At 38.1% G+C, this 24,608-nt stretch overlaps 1 protein-coding gene across 3 annotated transcripts in view; it reads left to right on the plus strand.

Moving 5' to 3' along the window:
* The first annotated feature begins 12,894 nt into the window (after positions 1-12,894).
* Positions 12,895-24,608, plus strand: part of LOC128698945 (uncharacterized) — a 38,370-nt gene continuing 26,656 nt past the window's right edge. The window contains exons 1-6 of one of the 3 annotated variants that reach the window (XM_070096902.1): positions 12,895-12,993; positions 15,255-15,384; positions 15,597-15,762; positions 16,147-16,272; positions 23,010-23,126; positions 23,455-23,565. In XM_070096902.1, the coding sequence (XP_069953003.1) occupies positions 15,634-15,762; positions 16,147-16,272; positions 23,010-23,126; positions 23,455-23,565 (483 nt within the window). In that variant the 5' untranslated portion in view covers positions 12,895-12,993; positions 15,255-15,384; positions 15,597-15,633. Of the gene's footprint in view, positions 12,994-14,235; positions 15,385-15,596; positions 15,763-16,146; positions 16,273-23,009; positions 23,127-23,454; positions 23,566-24,608 lie in introns of those variants that run through there. The other 2 variants (XM_070096904.1, XM_070096903.1) reach the window with 2 other exon arrangements.

Genomic DNA, 24,608 nt, shown 5'->3' on the forward strand with positions numbered 1-24,608 from the left:
CACCACTGTGTCTCCTGTGTATCAATCACCACTGTGTCTCCTGTGTATCAATCACCACTGTGTCTCCTGTGTATCAGTCACCACTGTGTCTCCTGTGTATCAATCACCACTGTGTCTCCTGTGTATCAATCACCACTGTGTCTCCTGTGTATCAGTCACCACTGTGTCTCCTGTGTATCAATCACCACTGTGTCTCCTGTGTATCAATCACCACTGTGTCTCCTGTGTATCAATCACCACTGTGTCTCCTGTGTATCAATCACCACTGTGTCTCCTGTGTATCAGTCACTACTGTGTCTCCTGTGTATCAGTCACCACTGTGTCTCCTGTGTATCAGTCACCACTGTGTCTCCTGTGTATCAGTCACCACTGTGTCTCATGTGTATCAATCACCACTGTGTCTCCTGTGTATCAATCACCACTGTGTCTCCTGTGTATCAATCACCACTGTGTCTCCTGTGTATCAGTCACCACTGTGTCTCCTGTGTATCAGTCACCACTGTGTCTCCTGTGTATCAGTCACCACTGTGTCTCCTGTGTATCAGTCACCACTGTGTCTCCTGTGTATCAGTCACCACTGTGTCTCCTGTGTATCAATCACCACTGTGTCTCCTGTGTATCAATCACCACTGTGTCTCCTGTGTATCAGTCACCATTGTGTCTCCTGTGTATCAATCACCACTGTGTCTCCTGTGTATCAATCACCACTGTGTCTCCTGTGTATCAATCACCACTGTGTCTCCTGTGTATCAGTCACCACTGTGTCTCCTGTGTATCAGTCACCACTGTGTCTCCTGTGTATCAATCACCACTGTGTCTCCTGTGTATCAATCACCACTGTGTCTTCTGTGTATCAATCACCACTGTGTCTCCTGAGTATCAATCACCACTGTGTCTCCTGTGTATCAATCACCACTGTGTCTCCTGTGTATCAATCACCACTGTGTCTCCTGTGTATCAATCACCACTGTGTCTCCTGTGTATCAATCACCACTGTGTCTCCTGTGTATCAGTCACCACTGTGTCTCCTGTGTATCAATCACCACTGTGTCTCCTGTGCATCAATCACCACTGTGTCTCCTGTGCATCAATCACCACTGTGTCTCCTGTGTATCAATCACCACTGTGTCTCCTGTGTATCAATCACCACTGTGTCTCCTGTGTATCAATCACCACTGTGTCTCCTGTGTATCAATCACCACTGTGTCTCCTGTGTATCAATCACCACTGTGCCTCCTGTGTATCAATCACCACTGTGTCTCCTGTGTATCAATCACCACTGTGCCTCCTGTGTATCAATCACCACTGTGTCTCCTGTGTATCAATCACCACTGTGTCTCCTGTGTATCAGTCACCACTATGTATCCTGTGTATCAATCACCACTATGTCTCCTGTGTATCAATCACCGCTGTGTCTCCTGTGTATCAATCACCACTGTGTCTCCTGTGTATCAGTCACCACTGTGTCTCCTGTGTATCAATCACCGCTGTGTCTCCTGTGTATCAATCACCACTGTGTCTCCTGTGTATCAATCACCACTGTGTCTCCTGTGTATCAATCACCACTGTGTCTCCTGTGTATCAATCACCACTGTGTCTTATGCATACAAGATCTACCAGATTATTATTATTATTATTATTATTATTATTATTATTATTATTATTCTTTCTTTCAACACACCGGCCGTATCCCACCGAGGCGGGGTGGCCTAAAAGGAAAAACGAAAGTTTCTCCTTTTACATTTAGTAATATATACAGGAGAAGAGGTTACTAGCCCCTTGCTCCCGGCATTTTAGTTGCCTCTTACAACACGCATGGCTTACGGAGGAAGAATTCTGTTCCACTTCCCCATGGAGATAAGAGGAAATAAACAAGAATAAGAACTAGAAAGAAAATAGAAGAAAACCCAGAGGGATGTGTGTATATATATATGCTTGTACATGTATGTGTAGTGTGACCTAAGTGTAAGTAGAAGTAGCAAGACGTACCTGAAACCTTGCATATTTATGAGACAGAAAAATGGACACCAGCAATCCTACCATCATGTAAAACAATTACAGGCTTTCGTTTTACATTCACTTGGCAGGACGGTAGTACCTCCCTGGGTGGTTGCTGTCTACCAACCTACTACCTAGGTATTATTATTATTATTATTATTATTATTATTATTACAATCTGGTAGTTAAGGAGGCTACAAGACAGCAACATTCACTTAAGTACACTTAAATGACTCACTAAATGAACTTTTTTTGGTAATTTTAATATGCTTTTTAGATTATTATCACCATATACTTTTTTTTGGGGGGGTGGGGGCTATTTTTTTTCCTTTAGTGGTGCGTATTATATGAGTTTATCCAGTGTTACGGAATTCCTGAAAATACTGCCATTAAAAAGTGAATTTTTACTAGGATTCTTATTTTGAGACGAGAAAAAGGCCAGTTGTAGGTATTTTTTTGTGTTGAGGTTCAAGACTTCCGTAACGTTGTGTTTCTGTCTCTCCTTTGTGGGAGTTGTTTGTGTGTTGTTCCAGTTACGGTGTTGTGACTGTTTTTCTTGATCTTAGTAAGGTAATGTTAACACCAGTGGGTTGCATCAAGAGCCCCCTTCGCTGGCATCAAGAGCCCCCTTCGCTGGCATCAAGAGCCACCCTCGTAGGCATCAAGGGTAATTACCGGCATCAAGAGGTTTTTCACCAGCATCAAAAGTCCCCTTCGCTAGCATCAAGAGCCCCATCATCGGCATCAAGGACACCCTTGAGGGACTAACCTACAGAAACCACTGGTCAGCGCAGTTAACTGAGATATTTGTTAAGTACTTGTGTCAGCTAAAAAGACACAAGTTCAACCAATGTGACGTTTTCCTGTGGCAACGTTTCGCTCTCCAGGACCTTTGTCAAGCAGGTAAAAAAAATACTGGGACACAGAGGGAAGATGTAGTCAATATATACCTATATAATATATATATATATATATATATATATATATATATATATATATATATATATATATATATATATATATATATATATATATATATATATATATATATATATATATATATATATATCCTCTGTGTTACTGTATTGTTTGTAATGGCTTGACAGAGCTCCTGGAGAGCGAAACGTTGCCACAATAAAACGTCACATTAGTTGCACTTGTCTCCTTTTACTTAACACATTGTCGGTACTTCTAGCAACATTATTAAGGCGCTATGTTGCGGCACAACCAGCGCCAGTGTTAGTGAGCGGTGCCAGGGACAACTAGCTTTACTGTGACACTCTACAACACATGTCTGGCTCCCGGTGCCAGCTGTACTTGCCTCTGGTGGATGGGATGACCTGATTGAAATCCTGGTGTGAGAGGCTGTGATGAGGTGTGGGCTGGTATGGGAGGCTGTGATGAGGTGTGGGCTGGTGTGGGTGAACACTGAAGGCTGGTGTGAGTGCAGGCACACGCCCATGCAACACAGATCAATAATACCATGGCCTTGCAACCCCGGGGCTACACACTCCGTCTCTCCCACCCTCCCCTAACCTACTGACTTTAACACCCCCTCCCCTAACATGCTGACTTTAACACCCCTCCCCTAACCTGTTGACTTTAACACCCTTCCCTTAACCCGCTGACTTTAACACCCTTCCCCTGAAATGCTGACTTTAACACCACTCCCCTAACCTGCTGACTTTAACACCCTCTCCCCTAACCTGCTGACTTTAACACCCCCCTCCCCTAACCAGCTAACTTTATCACCCTTCCCCTAACCTGTTGACTTTAACACCCTTCCCCTAACCTGCTGACTTTAACACCCTTCCCCTAACCTGCTGACTTTAACACCCTTCCCCTAACCTGCTAACTTTAACACCCTTCCCCTAACCTGCTAACTTTAACACCCTTCCCCTAACCTGCTGACTTTAACACCCTTCCCCTCGAGGTTCGAGGTTCTGACCAGAGCTTTGGTAAGAGGGGAGTGGGGGAAGAAGGATGGGTAAGGATGGAAGTTTGGGAAAGGTTGGGGAGGGAGGAGGGGTAGGTGGGGATAAAAAAGGGTAGTGGCCTATCCACCCCTAACCTGCTAACTTTAACACCCTTCCCCTAAATGCCTTTGTAACTTGTCATGATTGTGACCAGACCTACCTGGAGTTCATTACCTTTGTAAATTGTGAGTTCATTACCTTTGTAAATTGTGAGTTCATTACCTCTGTAACTTGCTCAGCTATCAAAACTTTGGAGTCCAGTCCCTGGACCAATTATGTACCTCTGTAATCTTTTGACTACCGCCCACAGGATGGGTATGGGGTGCATAATAAACATATTAAACTAACTAACTAAACCCCTAACCTGCTGACTTTGACACCCCTCCCCTAACCAGCTAACTTTAACACCCCTCCCCTAACCTGCTGACTTTAACACCCCCTCCCCTAACCAGCTAACTTTAACACCTCCCTCCTCTAACCAGCTAACTTTAACACCCCTCCCCTAACCTCCTGACTTTAACACCCCCTCCCCTAACCAGCTAACTTTAACACCCCCCTCCTCTAACCAGCTAACTTTAACACCCTCTCTCCCAGTTACGATATCAACCTGCTACTACGCTGGCCCTCCTCCCTCCCTCCTCTAGACATATATGTTAGTTCCGAGTGGCTTTATGGTTTGACTCCTTGGAATGTGAGTAATTTAGCTTTTGTGAAGGAATTCCAGGGGTAACCGGTTAGCCAGACTCGAGTCCTGGAGGCGGAAAGTATAGTGCTTGCACTCTGAAATAGCCTAAGTGGGAGTACGTGAATGGGAGTGTATGTAGGGGAGTGTGTGTATGGGAGTGTGTGTGAGAGAGAGTACGTGGGAGTGTACCTGGGAATGTGTGTGTGAGAGTGCACTTTCTCTAGTCTCATAACACGCTTTACTAAGTGAGGGTTCCATACTGATGCTGCACACTCCAGGACGGTCCTGACATATGTTGCATATATATATATATATATATATATATATATATATATATATATATATATATATATATATATATATATATATATATATATATATATATATATATATATATATATATATATATATATATAATATCATTAATAACTCTGGTGATATGCTCGAGACTGTGTTGACCCCGATGTTATCCTTGAATGAGATTTGAAGAGTCTGTCTCATCCAGTGTAAAGTAACAATAATAATAATAATAATAATAATAATAATAATAATAATAATAATAATAATATCTTTATTTCTACCAGTACATGTACAAGGTATACAGACCATAGCTGACATCACTGACGTACTAGTATATAGAAAGCCGCTTGTTATGCTGAGCATTTCGGACAAGTTATGTCAGTTTTGTCCCAGGATGCGACCCACACCAGTCGACTAACACCCAGGTATCCATTTTACTTATGGGTGAACATAGACAACAGGTGTAAGGAAACACTACCAATGTTTTTACCCTCGCAGGAAATCGAACCCGGACCCTCAGCGTGTAAAGCGAGAGCTTTTGCCACCAGGCAGGAAAACCGTCCAGTGTGATGACTATGAAAGGAAAACCATCCTGAGTGAGGGCCCTGGATCTGTTATCTCTAGAAAGGCGTTGAATTAGGGGTAATATGATTGAGGTGTATAAATGGAAAACAGGAATAAATAAAGGGGATGTAAATAGCGTGCTAAAAATATCTAGCCAAGACAGGACTCGCAGCAATGGTTTTAAGTTGGAAAAATTCAGATTCAGGAAGGACATAGGGAAGCACTGGTTTGGTAAGAGAGTTGTGGATGAGTGGAACAAACTCCCGAGTACCGTCATAGAAGCTAAAACGTTGTGTAGTTTTAAAAATAAGTTAGATAAATACATGAGTTGGTGTGGATGGGTGTGAGTTGGACCTGACTAGCTTGTGCTGCTAGGTCAGATGCCGTACTCCTTCCTTAAGTGAATGTGACCTGACCTGACTAGGTTAATGTATTGGCTTAAGCCGGTGGAAGAATTGGACCTGCCTCGTATGGGCCAGTAGGCCTGCTGCAGTGTTCCTTCTTTCTTATGTTCTTATGAAACACGTCAGGAAAAACATCCTGCACGATGAAACACGTCAGGAAAAACATCCTGCACGATGAAACACGTCAGGAAAAACATCCTGCACGATGAAACACGTCAGGAAAAACATCCTGCACGATGAAACACGTCAGGAAAAACATCCTGCACGATGAAACACGTCAGGAAAAACATCCTGCGCGCATCTGGTATTGATCCTGACTAAATTAATTAAGAATTTATATACTGGTACCTAATTTAATATGCAAATTGTCCGTGAGTAATTATGAGTAATTAGGGCACTAAGCACTATGATAAACTCACGAGAGGGGGGATCTTGATCCGAGGAACTGGACTTGGGCTTGTCGTCTCCCATTTCCTCAAATCGAACCTTATTGTTACCTGGTTGTTGCTCAGGCTGGTCCCGAGACCAAGCTTCCCGATGTGCGACCCTCTACGGGTTTAGTGGTTCCTCTTAAATATAGTAATAGTAACAGTAATAATAATAATAATAATAATAATAATAATAATAATAATAATAATAATAATAATAATAATAATAATAATAATAATAATATGTAACATATCCTTTCACATAGGACGATTTTCCTGTCATATTCCATCACTGGATGATTTTTCCTGTCATACTCCATCACTGGATGATTTTCCTGTCATACTCCATCACTGGATGATTTTCCTGTCATACTCCATCACTGGATGATTTTCCTGTCATACTCCATCACTGGATGATTTTCCTGTCATACTCCATCACTGGATGATTTTCCTGTCATACTCCATCACTGGATGATTTTCCTGTCATACTCCATCACTGGATGATTTTTCTGTCATACTCCATCACTGGATGATTTTCCTGTCATACTCCATCACTGGATGATTTTCCTGTCATACTCCATCACTGGATGATTTTCCTGTCATACTCCATCACTGGATGATTTTCCTGTCATACTCCATCACTGGATGATTTTCCTGTCATACTCCATCACTGGATGATTTTCCTGTCATACTCCATCACTGGATGATTTTCCTGTCATACTCCATCACTGGATGATTTTTCTGTCATATTCCATCACTGGATGATTTTCCTGTCATACTCCATCACTGGATGATTTTCCTGTCATATTCCATCACTGGATGATTTTCCTGTCATACTCCATCACTGGATGATTTTCGTCTTAATCCATCACACAGGATAATTTTCCTGTCTTAAGAACATAAGAATAGAGGAACACTACAGAAGGCCTACTGGCCCATACAAGACAAGTCCTTATCAAAACCACCCGTTCCCAAAGCTACCCAAGAATTTACTTCCGTACCCACGACACGATGGAAATAAATGGCATAAAATACCGACACGATGGAAATAAATGGCATAAAATACCGACACAATGGAAATATAAACACTTAAGCAGTATAATGTGATCCTTTATTGACAACGTTTCGCCCACACAGTGAGCTTTATCAAGTCACAAACAGATCTGACACCACGACACCAATCAAACCCAGTCCCTCCCACTTATATATTTGTCTAATCTCAGTCCATCAATCTTGTAGAAGACTGATGGACTGAACGCATCGACTCCAGGCTGAGGGACTGATTACCTCAAACTCCTCGTCTCCTTACACCTTTCTGCTTTGTATTGGACTGGTGAAGCCACTGTGTGGCGAAACATTTCCTCAATAAAGATTCCCGTATATTGCATAAATGTCTCAGTCTTCAACTTGTCGGTTTTCTAAACCATTTATCACAGCTTTTGGACTTCTGTTACTTATACTTCTTGAAGTAAATCCTAGTAATCTGTTAGCCTTATTGCACACACTAAGGCACTGTTGTCTTGGCTTTAGATTTCCGCTTACCATGACTCCTAAGTCCTTTTTACTCTGTGTGCTCAAGCTCTACTTCACCTAGTTTATAACTTTGAGGGTTATTTTCATTCATTTTTTTTGTCCATATTGAACTTCATCTGCCACTTTTCAGACCAAGACATTAATTTGTTCAAATCCTCCTGAAGTTCAATGGTATCCTCCTCATAATCAATCATTCGGCCTATTTTTGCATCATCATTTGCTCATGTCACTTCTAATTCCTTCATCAAGGTTATTAATGTAAATTATGAACAACAATGGGCCTGAAAGTTATCCTTGTGGAACGCAGTAATGACCAGTCCCCGTTCAGATTTGACCCCATTAATGGAAACTTTCTGCATTCTATTAGTAAGCCATGCCTCTATCCATGCGAGAACTTTGCTTCCTATACCATGAGCTGCCACTTTTCTTAAGTCTTTTGTGAGGTACTCTATCGAAAGCTTTACTGAAGTCCAAATTAACAATATCATATTCTTTATCACTGTCCACTGCCTTAAATGTTTTATTGAAGAACGTCAGTAAATTTGTCAGGCAGGAACGACCTCTCGTGAATCCATGCTGAGATTCATTAATCAAATTATGCTCTTCAAGGTGACTTCTAATACTCCATCATTGGACGATTTTCCTGTCATACTCCATCACACAGGACGATTTTCCTATCATACTCCATCAATGGATGATTTTCAAGTCATCATCATTGAACGGGTTTCCTGACATAATCTGACACAAGATTTTTATTCCTTAAATAGTGAACTCCGTCCTCTTAGCTGGAAGACTTCAGCAGGGCTGAGAGTACACAGTCAAGTATACCACTATGGAAAAAGACACTTATGTACGTACAGTTCAGGACATTTATTAAAGAAAACGCGTATGTATAGTGGCAGGAGTCAGGTGAAGTGTCGCGTGGGTAGAGGTGGTAGTAGTAGTAGTGGAACTAAGGTGGTGAGACCGATGGCTGCAGAGGGACCTGTTGACATCATGTAACAGCAGTTTCCAGAATGGGTAATATCTTGTTGATTAGCAATTTTGAGATACTGTAACTACCGGACTTTCGCTTCATAGTGTTATTGACAGCAGTTAGGGCAGCTTCCATGCATTTTCTCCGTCTTAAATCGTCTTCTTTCATCACTAGTTTAGCCTCACTGAATTTCATGAGGTGTCCAACATCGTCCCTATGTTGAACACACGCGTGTTTACGATCATCATTTCTGCAAGCATTTTTGTGTTCGGTGATCCTAACGTCCAGAGATCTGGCTGTTTCCCCTACATATACTTTGCCACACACCCCACATGGTATAGTGTAAATTCCTGCACTTGCGCCAGAATCATGCTTGGGTTTCTATATCAGGTTCCTAATAGTAGTTGAAGAGCTGGTAGATATTTTGGCCAGTTTTCTGTCGAACATTTTTGAAACATTAGTGGCAACGTTGCTGACCGGTAAAACGATGTAACTTGGAGGCTTTTCTTCAACTTGATAGGTGTTGGTCTTGCTGAGGATACGTGTCGCACGTTTCCTGCAGTGAAGTGAACTAAAAGAATTGGTGATATATGTGCATTCTTCTTCGAGGAACTGCAGGCTGGAAATTCTGTAGGCTCTCAAAAAAAGAAGCCAATAACTACCCCTCTTTTAGTTCTGGTGTCATGGTGAGAGAAGAAATGTAGATCGTTCTTGTAGGTGGGTATCCGGTAGACTTTAAAAGAAAGTCTGTTTTCACCAGTGAGTAGGAGAACGTCGAGGGAAGGTAATTGGTTGTCCTCTTTACTGAAGAAACGTTTCGCCACACATTAGCTTCATCGATCCATTACAAAGAAGAATGGTGTAAAGAGAGGAGGAATTTGAGGTAACCAGACTGAGAGTCGAAGACCTAATTGAATTTTTTTATGAGAGACAGAATTTGGTAGAAATATATCTATCTGATATTATCCTGACGCCAAATGACTTCCAAAAAGCAATAAATGACATGCCCATCCACTGTGCCCAGGCCCAGTCTCATGGAACTCCGTATTCATCAATGCAAGAAGCCCCCATCACGTGCTTTTAACATCCTGTGGAGAGGGAGCATGGACACGGGGGTCGTCCCACAGTTACTAAAAACAATAGACATGCCCTACTCCATAAAGGGGGCAGTAAAGCATTAGCAAAGAACTATAGACCGATAGCGCTAACGTTCCATATCATAAAAATCATTGAAAGGGTTCTAAGAAGCAAGATCACCACCTATCTAAATACCCATCAGTTACACAACCCAGGGCAACACGGGTTTAGAGCAGGTCTCTCCTGTCTGTCCCAGCTACTGGACCACTACGACAAGGTCCTGGATGCTCTAAAAGACAAACAGAATGCAGATGTAATATACACAGACTTTGCAAAAACCTTTGACAAGTGTGACCATGGTGTAATAGCTCACAAAATGCGTGCTAAAGGAATAACAGGAAAAGTTGGTAGATGAACCTATAATTTTTTAACAAATAGAACACAAAGAGTAGTAGTCAACAGAGTAAAGTCTGAGGCAGCTACGGTGAAAAGCTCTGTTCCACAAGGCACAGTACTCGCTCCCATCTTGTTCCTCATCCTCATATCGGACATAGACAGGGATATTAACCACAGCGCCGTGACTTCCTTTGCAGATGACACCCGAATCTGCATGACAGTATCGTCCATTGAAGATACTGCAAGGCTCCAGGCGAACATCAACCAAATCTTTAAATGGGCCGCAGAAAACAACATGAAGTTCAGTGATGAAAAATTCCAATTACTCCGATATGGAAAACGCGAGGAAATTAAAATATCATTGGAGTATAAAACAAATTCCAACCACACAGTAGAGCGATAACCTAATGTCAAAGACCTGGGTGTGATCATGTCAGAAGATCTCACTTTCAAGGACCATAACACTGTATCAATCGCATCTGCTAGAAAAATGACAGGATGGATAATGAGAGCCTTCAAAACCAGGGATGCCAAGCCCGTGATGTTACTTCAGGTAGCTTATTCTATCTTGGCTGGAATATTGCTGCACATTAACAGCACCTTTTAAGGCTGGCGAAATTGCTGACCTAGAAAATGGACATTATTATTATTATAATCAAGGGGGAAGCGCTAAACCCAGAGGATTATACAGCGCCTAGGGGGGGGATGTGGAAGGCATTCAGACTTAATTCGGGGAACTGGAGCACAGATCCAATTCCCTAAATCAAGAGCCCCTCACCAACATCAAGGAACCTTCCTTGAGGGGAGAAAATGGACAGAGAGCCTTCACAGCACACATAACTGTGATAAAACACCTCAATTACTGGGAACGTTTGAAGTTCCTAAACCTGTACTCCCTAGAACGCAGGCGGGAGAGATACATGATTATATACACCTGGAAAATCCTAGAGGGACTTGTACCAAACTTGCACACGAAAATCACTCCCTATGAAAGCAAAAGACTCGGCACGGGTGCCACTAGTACGATAAGAGACAACACAATAAGTGTCAGGGGCCCAAGACTGTTCAACTGCCTCCCAGCATACATCAGGGGGATTACCAATAGACCCCTGGCTGTCTTCAAGCAGGCGCTGGACAAGCACCTAAAGTCAGTACCTGACCAGCCAGGTTGTGGTTCGTACGTTGGATTACGCGCGGCCAGCAGTAACAGCCTGGGTGATCAGACCCTGATCCACCGTGAGGCCTGGTCACAGACCGGGCCGCTGGGGCGTTGACCCCCGGAACTCTCTCCAGGTATATTTCAGGTAATCAGTCCCTCAGCCTGGAAACGATGTGTTCTGTCAATCAGTCTTCAAGATTCATGGACTGTACGGATGGATTGTGCGGGTTATATGTGTATTGTGCCACTCACGGTATTGTGCCTTTTGTTCTTTACAACAATACTAGGTCAGGTGTATGATTGTTAGAAGCATAACAATATTAGATGAATAACAATAACTGATCATGTGTATAATAACTGGAAGTGTAACAATACTTGGCCGTGTGTATGATAACCGGAGGTGCAACAATACTTGGTCAGGTGTATAACTGGACGTGTAACAATACCTGGTCAGGTGTATAATAACTGGAGGTGTAGCAATACCTGGTCAGGTGTATAATAACTGGAGGTGTAACAATACCTGGTCAGGTGTACGATATCGTAATTCAGGTACAAGACTAGAGAGCCAGGTATACGATATCTTAACGAAGGTACAACAATAGACAGTCAACTGTACGATATCTTAACACAGGTACATCAATAGACAGTCATATGTACGATATCTTGACGAAAGTACAACAACAGTCAGATGTACGATACCGTAACGATGGTACGACAATAAATAGTTATATGTACGATATCTTGACGAAGGTACAACAATAGACAGTCATACGTATGATACCTTAACGAAGGTACAATAATAGACAGTCATATGTACTATATTTTGACGAAGGTACAACACTAGACAAATATACGATATCTTAACGATGGTACAACAATAGATAGTTATATGTACGACATCTTGACGAAGGTACAACAATAGACAGTCATATGTACGATATCTTGACTAAGGTACAACAATAGACAGTCATATGTACGATATCTTGACTAAGGTACAACAATAGACAGTCATATGTACGATATCTTGACTAAGGTACAACAATAGACAGTCATATGTACGATATTTTGACGAAGGTACAACAATAGACAGTCATATGTACGGTACCTTAACGAAGGTGCAACAATAGACAGTTATATGTACGATATCTTGACGAAGGTACAACAATAGACAGTCATATGTACGATATCTTGACGAAGGTATAACAATAGACAGTGTTATGTACGATATCTTGACGAAGGTACAACAATAGACAGTGTTATGTACGATATCTTGACGACGGTACAACAATAGACAGTCATATGTACGATACCTTCGAAGGTGCAACAATAAACAGTCATATGTACGATATCTTGACGAAAGTACAACAATAGACAGCCAGGTGTACGATAACAGTCAGTGTGACCCATGACGCAGGGTCGGCATCGGCTGCAGTTCCTCCCCCTCATTAATACTTTCGTTTTTTCATTCTTCTTCCTTCTTTTCACCTCATTATTTTTGTAAGTATGGATGATATGTGAGTGCTGGCCTTGACGTTGCCTTGTCACATTAATTTAACATGATTTTGTACCTTCAAATGGATATATGCAAATTCAGCACACTTGATTATTTGTATTTTTTCTGCTTTTTTGTGAATAATTTTCACCCATGAGCTTTGCTTTTATTTTAATTTTCACGTTGTGAAGCTTTTTTTTTATATATAAATGCAGATCAGCTTTTAAGGATATATGTATGCAAATCTCCATGGGTATTGAGAGTTGTGTATATCAAAGAAGTATACAAAAAAATTAAGTATTAGGGTTGATGGAAAAGGAATTGATTTTATTTGTGCTTTATTAGGTAATATAGATTTTCCTAAGTGAAAATAATTGATCACAAGAAAATCCTAATAGTATAACTTTCAGTCACTCACGACAGGTAAGAAATTGACTTATTAGGCTTATAGAATAAACTTTAATAAAATTATTAACACCTGAGAGTTAATAATCCAGGATAAGTTAGGATAGCTAAGCAGTGTCTTGTTTCCATTGGGGGGTCCATAGGCCCTTCCCCAGGATGCGACGCACAACCCTCAACTAGCTCCTAGGTACAATATCTGCTTACTGCTATTTAATTGACAACAGAACCGTTGGACCCACATGGGTTTAGTGCTTCCTTTTGACTATATTAATAAAAACAGGCAACAGGTGTTAGGTAACTTGTTTATGTGTCATGCCTCAGATACATCAGACTTCGTTGATGAAACATCAGATTTTATCTGATTTTTCCAATCGGTTAAGAGCAGATTTTGTCCCATATGTCTGAAGTCATTGAGGCCCATTAGATTGAGGGTTTACCGTATTGAAAGGAGGATTTTTCTGCTTGATCTATCAGGTATGAATCCTCACTGATACTCCCGTAAAGATATTAAACTAAAAAAACTAATAGCTTCCATGTCACACCATAACTTTTTCTCAAGGTTGTTGTCCCTTTTGTTATGTCTGACAAGAGTCTTATTGGTGTCAGTGTATATATTGCCTCTTACCCTCACAGGTTTAAAACTTTTTGTAGATATTATTATTGTTATTATTATTATTATTATTATTATTATTGTTATTATTATTATTATTATTATTATTATTATTATTATATTATTATTATTATTATTATTATTATTATTATTATTATTATTATTATTATTAATATTATTACATCAGTAAGTTTATTTAGGCACATGTATACATAAGTACAATTATACAGTGTAAATTGCTTAGGATAACCCAAAAAAGTCAAAGTGACTTATTTCCATTATTATTATTGTACTCTTTAGTTCCTGTTTATGGCTTAATAGTTAATGATTTTCATATTAATTGTAATCTGTATATCTTATCATTAGTGTGTTATTTCACTAAAACTAGGAAACTCACCTAGACGTAGCTATCACAGAGGTTTTCACAATAAATGCCTCACAATATAATGCATATCAAGATACATTATACTTTTTAGTTCTTGACAAGTGTATGTTGTCTTAACCACATTAAAAATTTTTGATCAAAGGAAAATGCAAATGGCATAGCTTTCAGTTATATTAATTTTATAAAATAATGTTTAATATGTGCTAGATTTCACCAACAGTTTGTATTGTATCATTTTTAAGGCCTTTTTTTTTTAAACAACAGCTATATTGAATGCACTAGTATATATCATACCCTTATACAAAATTATGCAAGATAAGCTTTATTGAGGAAATACATGCTCTCAGGTATCAAGATGCATTAAGTTTTTAAGCTATATAAACTTAGCTCTACATAGTTTTTCAGTTTTTATGCTATTTGTCAAAGTTTGAGAGGCTTTACCATTTGGTGGGGAAGGGTGCTTTCATGCTAGTTAAAATCCCTCAATCTGGGGAATTGAAGCTACTCTTCCCTTATTTGTATCAAACCTGATTATCTCTCATTACCCAGCCCATATATGGCCTCTTTGAGTAAGGGATGATGGAGCTCCAGATGAAAACAATGTGGGAGAAGTAAAATTAGCACTTCCTATAACTCTTCAAGAAAAAGTTTATACTGTGTGCTTTGACTCTGGCCCTACCTTGACTCTACACCTCCACAGGAATCTGTGAGAAATAAAAAAAATGCTTATAAATGTAAAGTTAAACTTAAGTGTATCTAGCAGCTACTAAAATATCGTATCTTAATTTACTTCACTTATCCAAAAGAAACTTAACCTGATGTAACCCAGTTGAAGCTAACTCTCTTAATATAAAACACCCTTCAAGGGAGATGCCTTGATACTGATGAACGGTCTTTGATCAAAAGAATTAGAGGTACCCTCCCCTTCCTTGGATCAAACCTGATTACCTCCCATTTCCCGGTTGCTGTATGACCCCTGCTGGCACAGACTTCCTCGTGAGTATAAAAATAAACAAACCTCTTCAAGTTAATATGACGTTTATCATAATGAGCACTATTATATTGTGTAATGCTGCAGTGGAATTCTGACTTGCCTTTCTCCAAAATTATATAAATAAATTATTTTACAGGCTGAGTTTTGTAAGCTTAATTATATCAGTTATACAGTAACGTCATGAATACAGTTTATCAGTGTGCATCTTTTCAAGGGGATGATGGAGAAACATTACCAGTTTGGCGTTTAAAATGCGAGTGCTACGATCTGTGCTGGGAGGATGTGTATGTGTTGTAGCATGTGTAGTAGTGCTCACAACCATTACATCCACTCCACCTACAGGTCCTGCTATCCATTCCATTGTCTCGCACAACCTAAAGGTGGGTCGTAATATTTTAAAACAATAATATTGAGCATATATTAATTTGTTTCATCTTGTGAATTACTGCAGTTCTCTTATTTAAAATATGTATAGTATACAATACTCTCTTTTTTGATTGTGATATAAATTTAGGTTTCCTTGCCTCTGTGGCACCATTGACAAACTAATGTTCAGATTTTTGTATTTCTCTTCTCTAATCACATTCTTATGTATTACCTTCTCTTACTTGTGTTGCAACTCTATATGTTGGCACAACACATAAAAAACTAATTACCATATTCAAATGTTCAGATGTTCTTTTTATATCAACTTTATAGTTCGTCCTCTCTATATATTAATAATTGATCCCTGCTACAGTAATTTGTGATTTCTCTCCTGTCAGGAAGAACTAGAAGGAAAGATGACTTGTGATGAGGAGCATTTAGAAAAATTGGGTTTCATAGAGAAACCTAAATTTTACCCAAAGCATTCATGGGACAACCTAACCACACCAGTTCTTGCCTCAGCAGTGAGTGGCCGTTCTGTTTAAATTATTTTGGTAGTTTTGCTCAAAACTTTTAGCACCCCACTCATAAAAAGTACAGCCAAACTTCAAAATCTGTGAGGATTCTGTTCTGGAGCCTGCAAATAGTTTCAGAAAAAGTCTGTTAGTATAAAAAATAACATTTTGGCTCATATTGCTTTTCATAGGCCATATCTCATTTAATATTACTCATGTTCAACCACCAGTAATGTCTCAGTTCGGTGTAGGCTGGCAGTATCTAAGATATTTTTAGCTAAAACAATATCATAAACCTGCTTTATTTCATGATCTTTCTTATAATACAAGCTGTTACTTGTATTTGTTGGATTAAGAGAGGTGCTGGTGAAGCTGTGTGGGTACAGGAGGTACACAGAACATTCACTCATTCATGTATCAGCAGTCACTGTGCAAAAGCTGCTATAGCAGAGAGAATTGTGCTGTACTGAAGATAAAAATATTTCATGAATGTTTGCAAGGGAGGGGAGTGCCTTGATACTAGTGAAGGGCCTTTAATTTAAGAAATTGGAGCTACCTTTCTTTCCCTTCGATCAAACCTGATCATATTCCATTCTTCAGGTGCTGTATGACCCCTGTGGATTTAGTGCTTCCCCATATTATTTTTTTTAGTATAGTCATCTCCCACTGAGACAGGGTGACCCAGAGAAGAAGAAATACTTTTGTAAAGTTTTTCTTCTAAAATTTTTACATTTAGCAATTTATACAGGAGAAGGGATTACTAGCCCCCATGCTCATGGCATTTTAGTTGCCTCTTACAACATGAATGGCTTACAGAGGAAGGATTCTTTTCCACTTCCCCATGGATTAAAAAAAAAACGAAATATATATATATATATATATATATATTTATATATATATATATGATTTATATATATATAGATTAGTATATATATACATATATATATATATAATCTTTATGTATGTATATATATATATATATATATATATATATATATATATATATATATATATATATATATATATATATATATATATATATATATATATATATATATATATATATATATATATATATATGTATGTATGCAATAAGATCACAGTAAACAGGTGATTTCAGAATATGCAAAACAACCACTATGAAAGAATAGAGAAGTTCCAAGCGCTTTCATGACTACTCACATTATCCTTGATAATGTGAGTAGTCACGAAAGCACTTGGAACTTCTCTATTCTTTCATAGTGGTTGTTTTGCATATATATGTATGTATATATATATATATATATATATATATATATATATATATATATATATATATATATATATATATATATATATATATATATATATATATATTTTTTTTTTTTTTTTTTTTTTTTTTTTTTTTTTTTTTTTTTCCAACAAGTCGTCCGTCTCCCACCGAGGCAGGGTGACCCAAAAAAGAAAGAAAATCCCCAAAAAGAAAATACTTTCATCATCATTCAACACTTTCACCACACTCGCACATTATCACTGTTTTTGCAGAGGTGCTCAGAATACAACAGTCTAGAAGCATACACATATAAAGATACACAACATATCCCTCCAAACTGCCAATATCCCAAACCCCTCCTTTAAAGTGCAGGCATTGTACTTCCCATTTCCAGGACTCAAGTCTGACTATATGAAAATAACCGGTTTCCCTGAATCCCTTCACTAAATATTACCCTGCTCACACTCCAACAGATCGCCAGGTCCCAAGTATCATTCGTCTCCATTCACTCCTATCTAACACGCTCACGCACGCTTGCTGGAAGTCCAAGCCCCTTACCCACAAAACCTCCTTTACCCCCTCTCTCCAACCCTTTCGAGGACGACCCCTACCCCGCCTTCCTTCCCCTATAGATTTATATGCTTTCCATGTCATTCTACTTTGATCCATTCTCTCTAAATGACCAAACCACCTCAACAACCCCTCCTCTGCCCTCTGACTAATACTTTTATTAACTCCACACCTTCTCCTAATTTCCACACTCCGAATTTTCTGCATAATATTTACACCACACATTGCCCTTAAACAGGACATCTCCACTGCCTCCAACCGTCTCCTCGCTGCTGCATTTACCACCCAAGCTTCACATCCATATAAGAGTGTTGGTACTACTATACTTTCATACATACCCTTCTTTGCCTCCATAGATAACGTTTTTTGACTCCACATATACCTCAACGCACCACTCACCTTTTTTCCCTCATCAATTCTATGATTAACCTCATCCTTCATAAATCCATCCGCCGACACGTCAACTCCCAAGTATCTGAAAACATTCACTTCTTCCATACTCCTCCTCCCCAATTTGATATCCAATTTTTCTTTATCCAAATCATTTGACACCCTCATCACCTTACTCTTTTCTATGTTCACTTTCAACTTTCTACCTTTACACACATTCCCAAACTCATCCACTAACCTTTGCAATTTTTCTTTAGAATCTCCCATAAGCACAGTATCATCAGCAAAAAGTAACTGTGTCAATTCCCATTTTGAATTTGATTCCCCATAATTTAATCCCACACCTCTCCCAAACACCCTAGCATTTACTTCCTTTACAACCCCATCTATAAATATATTAAACAACCATGGTGACATTACACATCCCTGTCTAAGACCTACTTTTACCGGGAAGTAGTCTCCCTCTCTTCTACACACCCTAACCTGAGCCTCACTATCCTCATAAAAACTCTTTACAGCATTTAATAACTTACCACCTATTCCATATACTTGCAACATCTGCCACATTGCTCCTCTATCCACTCTATCATATGCCTTTTCTAAATCCATAAATGCAATAAAAACTTCCCTACCTTTATCTAAATACTGTTCACATATATGCTTCAATGTAAACACTTGATCTACACATCCCCTACCCACTCTGAAGCCTCCTTGCTCATCCGCAATTCTACATTCTGTCTTACCTCTAATTCTTTCAATTATAACCCTACCGTATACTTTTCCTGGTATACTCAGTAAACTTATTCCTCTATAATTTTTACAATCTCTTTTGTCCCCTTTCCCTTTATATAAAGGGACTATACATGCTCTCCGCCAATCCCTAGGTACCTTCCCCTCTTTCATACATTTATTAAGCAAAAGTACCAACCACTCCAACACTATATCCCCCCCTGCTTTTAACATTTCTGTCATGATCCCATCAGTTCCAGCTGCTTTACCCCCTTTCATTCTACGTAATGCCTCACGTACCTCCACCACACTTACATTCTGCTCTTCTTCACTCCTAAAAGACGGTATACCTCCCTGGCCAGTGCATGAAATTACCGCCTCCCTTTCTTCCTCAACATTTAAAAGTTCCTCAAAATATTCTCGCCATCTACCTAATACCTCCCTCTCCCCATCTACTAACTCCCCTACTCTGTTTTTAACTGACAAATCCATACTTTCCCTAGGCTTTCTTAACTTGTTTAACTCACTCCAAAATTTTTTCTTATTTTCATTAAAATTTCTTGACAGTGCCTCTCCCACTCTTTCATCTGCTCTCCTTTTGCACTCTCTCACCACTCTCTTCACCTTTCTTTTACTCTCCATATACTCTGCTCTTCTTATAACACTTCTGCTTTGTAAAAACCTCTCGTAAGCTACCTTTTTCTCTTTTATCACACCCTTTACTTCATCATTCCACCAATCACTCCTCTTTCCTCCTGCCCCCACCCTCCTATAACCACAAACTTCTGCCCCACATTCTAATACTGCATTTTTAAAACTATTCCAACCCTCTTCAACCCCCCCACTACTCATCTTTGCACTAGCCCACCTTTCTGCCAATAGTCGCTTATATCTCGCCCGAACTTCCTCCTCCCTTAGTTTATACACTTTCACCTCCCTCTTACTTGTTGTTGCCACCTTCCTCTTTTCCCATCTACCTCTTACTCTAACTGTAGCTACAACTAAATAATGATCTGATACATCAGTTGCCCCTCTATAAACATGTACATCCTGGAGCCTACCCATCAACCTTTTATCCACAAACTACTTTCATTACATGCTACATCATACCTTGTATATTTATTTATCCTCTTTTCATAAAATATGTATTACTTATTACCAAATTTCTCTCTACACATAGCTCAATTAAAGGCTCCCCATTTACATTTACCCCTGGCACCCCAAATTTACCTACTACTCCCTCCATAACATTTTTACCCACTTTAGCATTGAAATCCCCAACCACCATTACTCTCACACTTGATTCAAAACTCCCCACGCATTCACTCAACATTTCCCAGAATCTCTCTCTCTCCTCTACACTTCTCTCTTCTCCAGGTGCATACACGCTTACTATAACCCACTTTTCACATCCAATCTTTATTTTACTCCACATAATCCTTGAATTTATGCATTTGTAGTCCCTCTTTTCCTGCCATAGCTTATCCTTCAACATTATTGCTACTCCTTCTTTAGCTCTAACTCTATTTGAAACCCCTGACCTAATCCCATTTATTCCTCTCCATTGAAACTCTCCCACCCCCTTCAGCTTTGTTTCACTTAAAGCCAGGACATCCAGTTTCTTCTCATTCAAAACATCCACAATCATCTCTTTCTTATCATTTGCACAACATCCACGCACATTCAGACTTCCCACTTTGACAATTTTCTTCTTCTTATTCTTTTTAGTAATCTTTACAGGAAAAGGGGTTACTAGCCCATTGTTCCCGGCATTTTAGTTGACTTTTACAACACGCATGGCTTACGGAGGAAAGATTCTTATTCCACTTCCCCATGGATATAAAAGGAAAAGTAATAAGACCAAGAACTATTAAGATAAAATCAAAGAAAACTCAGATGAGTGTGTATAAATAAACATGTACATGTATGTGTAGTGTGACCTAAGTGTAAGTAGAAGTAGCAAGACGTACCTGTAATCGTGCATATTTATGAGACAGACAAAAGACACCAGCAATCCTACCATCATGTAAAACAATTACAGGCTTTCATTTTACACTCACTTGGCAGTACGGTAGTACCTCCCTGGGTGGTTGCTGTCTACCAACCTACTACCTATAATATATATATATATCTTCTTTCTTCTTTCAACGTACCAGCCGTATCCCACTGAGGTGGGGTGGCCCAAAAGAAAAAACTGAAGTTTCTCCTTTTAAATTTAGTAATATATACAGGAGAAGAGGTTACTAGCCCCTTGCTCCCGGCATTTTAGTCGCCTCTTACAACACGCATGGCTTACGGAGGAAGAATTCTGTTCCACTTCCCCATGGAGATCTTGCATGTTCATGAGACAGAAAAAAGGACACCAGCAATCCTACCATCATGTAAAACAATTACAGGCTTTCGTTTTACACTCACTTGGCAGGACGGTAGTACCTCCCTGGGCGGTTGCTGTCTACCAACCTACTACCTATAATATATATATATATATATATATATATATATTTTTTTTTTTTTTTTTTCAACAAGTCGGCCATCTCCCACCGAGGCAGGGTGACCCAAAAAAGAAAGAAAACAATTTTCTTCTTATTCTTTTTAGTAATCTTTACAGGAAAAGGGGTTACTAGCCCATTGTTCCCGGCATTTTAGTTGACTTTTACAACACGCATGGCTTACGAAGGAAAGATTCTTATTCCACTTCCCCATGGATATAAAAGGAAAAGTAATAAGACCAAGAACTATTAAGATAAAATCAAAGAAAACTCAGATGAGTGTGTATAAATAAATGTGTACATGTATGTGTAGTGTGACGTAAGTGTAAGTAGAAGTAGCAAGACATGCCTGTAATCTTGCATATTTATGAGACAGACAAAAGACATCAGCAATCCTACCATCATGTAAAACAATCACAGGCTTTCGTTTTACACTCACTTGGCAGGACGGTAGTACCTCCCTGGATGGTTGCTGTCTACCAACCTACTACCTATGATATATATATATATGTATATATATATAGTATATATATATATATATATATATATATATATATATATATATACATATTTTTATATCTATATAATATATATATATATATGATATATATATATATATATATATATATATATATATATATATATATATATATATGCATACAAATATAAATATATATACATATAAATATATATATAAATTATATATATATATAAATATATATAATATAATATATATATAAATATATATATATAAATATATATATATAAATATATATATATAAATATATATATATAAATATATATATAAATATATATATATAAATATATATATATAAATATATATATATAAATATATATATATAAATATATATATATAAATATATATATATATATATATATAATATATATAAATATATATATATATATATATATATATATATATAAATATATATATATATATATATATATATATATATATATATATATATATATATATATATATATATATATATATATATATATATTGGCAGTTTGGAGGGATATGTTGTGTTTCTTTATGTGTGTATGCTTCTAGACTGTTGTATTCTGAGCACCTCTGCAAAAACAGTGATAATGTGCAAGTGTGGTGAAAGTGTTGAATGATGATGAAAGTATTTTCTTTTTGGGGATTTTCTTTCTTTTTTTTGGGTCACCCTGCCTCGGTGGGAGACGGCCGACTTGTTGAAAAAAAAAAAATATATATATATATATACATGTAATAATAATTTATATACAATAATACAGTATAAAAAATACACATGTATTTATATGTGCAGGTGTCCAGTGAACAAGTATGGCAGGTGGAAGGACTACTGGGTCTAGCACAACAAATATTGCCTAACTTGACTGTAGTCATTTATAGCCTTGATCTCGCCACACTTGAGTTCCAGCAGGTAAAGTCTATATAAGGTGTACTAAATATATACCTATGTGCTTTAAAATAAATTTTTGTAAATATTAATTTGTAGTACTATCATGATTTCCTGCGAGATTGACAATTATTTTAGTACAGTATTTTACTCTGCTGTAATTATTTTGGCATTAACATGAAACACAAATAACCCGCACATAGAAGAGAGGAGCTTACGACTACGTTTCGGTCCAACTTGGACCGAAACGTCGCCGTAAGCTCCTCTCTTCTATGTGCAGGTTATTTGTGTATCATTCCAGTCACGGTATTGTGCCTTTTTTTGTTATTACATGAAAGTGTGTTTCTTGCAGTTAGAGGAGATATGCAATATATCATGTGTGGTGGTAACTTTTGACTTCACTACATATCCTTCCCACATCAGGGATTTACGTCTTAAAGCTTACCGTCCCATTATCATACAGGTTTGTACCTTTTCTTTATTTTCATTTTCCCTCCTTATTTTCCTCCTTTCATTGTGTTGCCCTCCTTATTTTCCCTTTTATTATCATTGTGTTACCCTCTTTACTTTTCTTCCTATTTATCTTTCTTTTTTAATGCTTTACATATTATTTCTAGATAATATTCTGAGTACACTTCTTTGCGTTGATTCCATACCTTAAACACTTGCTTTTACCACATTGGCAATTTCCCACCAAGACAGGATAATATTTAAGTTCATATATCTCGTGACAATACTTCCTTGTGAAATTAGAAAGTGTTACATATTTTTTCATGTGTGTGTAGAGGGTAGGGCTCATCAGCTTAACTTAAAAATAATCTCAGTTGGAATTCCATACTCATTTTGGTGTACTAGTGCAGAACTTGAATTTTGGAGATGGGAAATACAGTGCTTGTATTCTATAGGATTGGTGGGGATGTTGTGGCTCAGTGGGCATTTGAATTGGGATATCTGTGCTTATATGGCAAGACAGCTGTTGAATGATTGATGGTGAATGTGACTATTTATGGATCACCCTACCTTTGTGGATGATTGCCAGTGTGGTAAAAGCAAAAATAATAGTGCATATAGGAGAATTTTGTGGTGCCAAGAGAGTTGGGAGAAGGAGTGAAGTTGTGAGAGTAATTTTTACTATTTTTTTTTTTTAACTCAATAACTGTCTCTTTTTCATATACTTTTTTAAGCCAATTTTTCAGTGTACGTTGTTTAGGTTGGGCACGGTTAGGCTCGAGTCTTATCTGTTAAAAGATTTTAAACAGAACTTAAAACATTACAAGTATAAATGAAATAATTCATAAAAGGCAAAAATGTTGTGAAATATAAACAGAAAATGGAGACCCATGAACAGACAAACAAAACAAACTTTATTTATTTCTGCAGTATACAAAATGTAGTTTACATGTAATACAATATTGTTAATCAAAAAAGAAAGCCACTAGCATGCTGTGCATTTTAGGTGAACTATCATGTAATTACATTTACATTTAATATCAGGCTTACTTTACC

This window comes from Cherax quadricarinatus, chromosome 55 (assembly GCF_038502225.1).
Source record: "Cherax quadricarinatus isolate ZL_2023a chromosome 55, ASM3850222v1, whole genome shotgun sequence".
NCBI lineage: Eukaryota > Metazoa > Arthropoda > Malacostraca > Decapoda > Parastacidae > Cherax > Cherax quadricarinatus.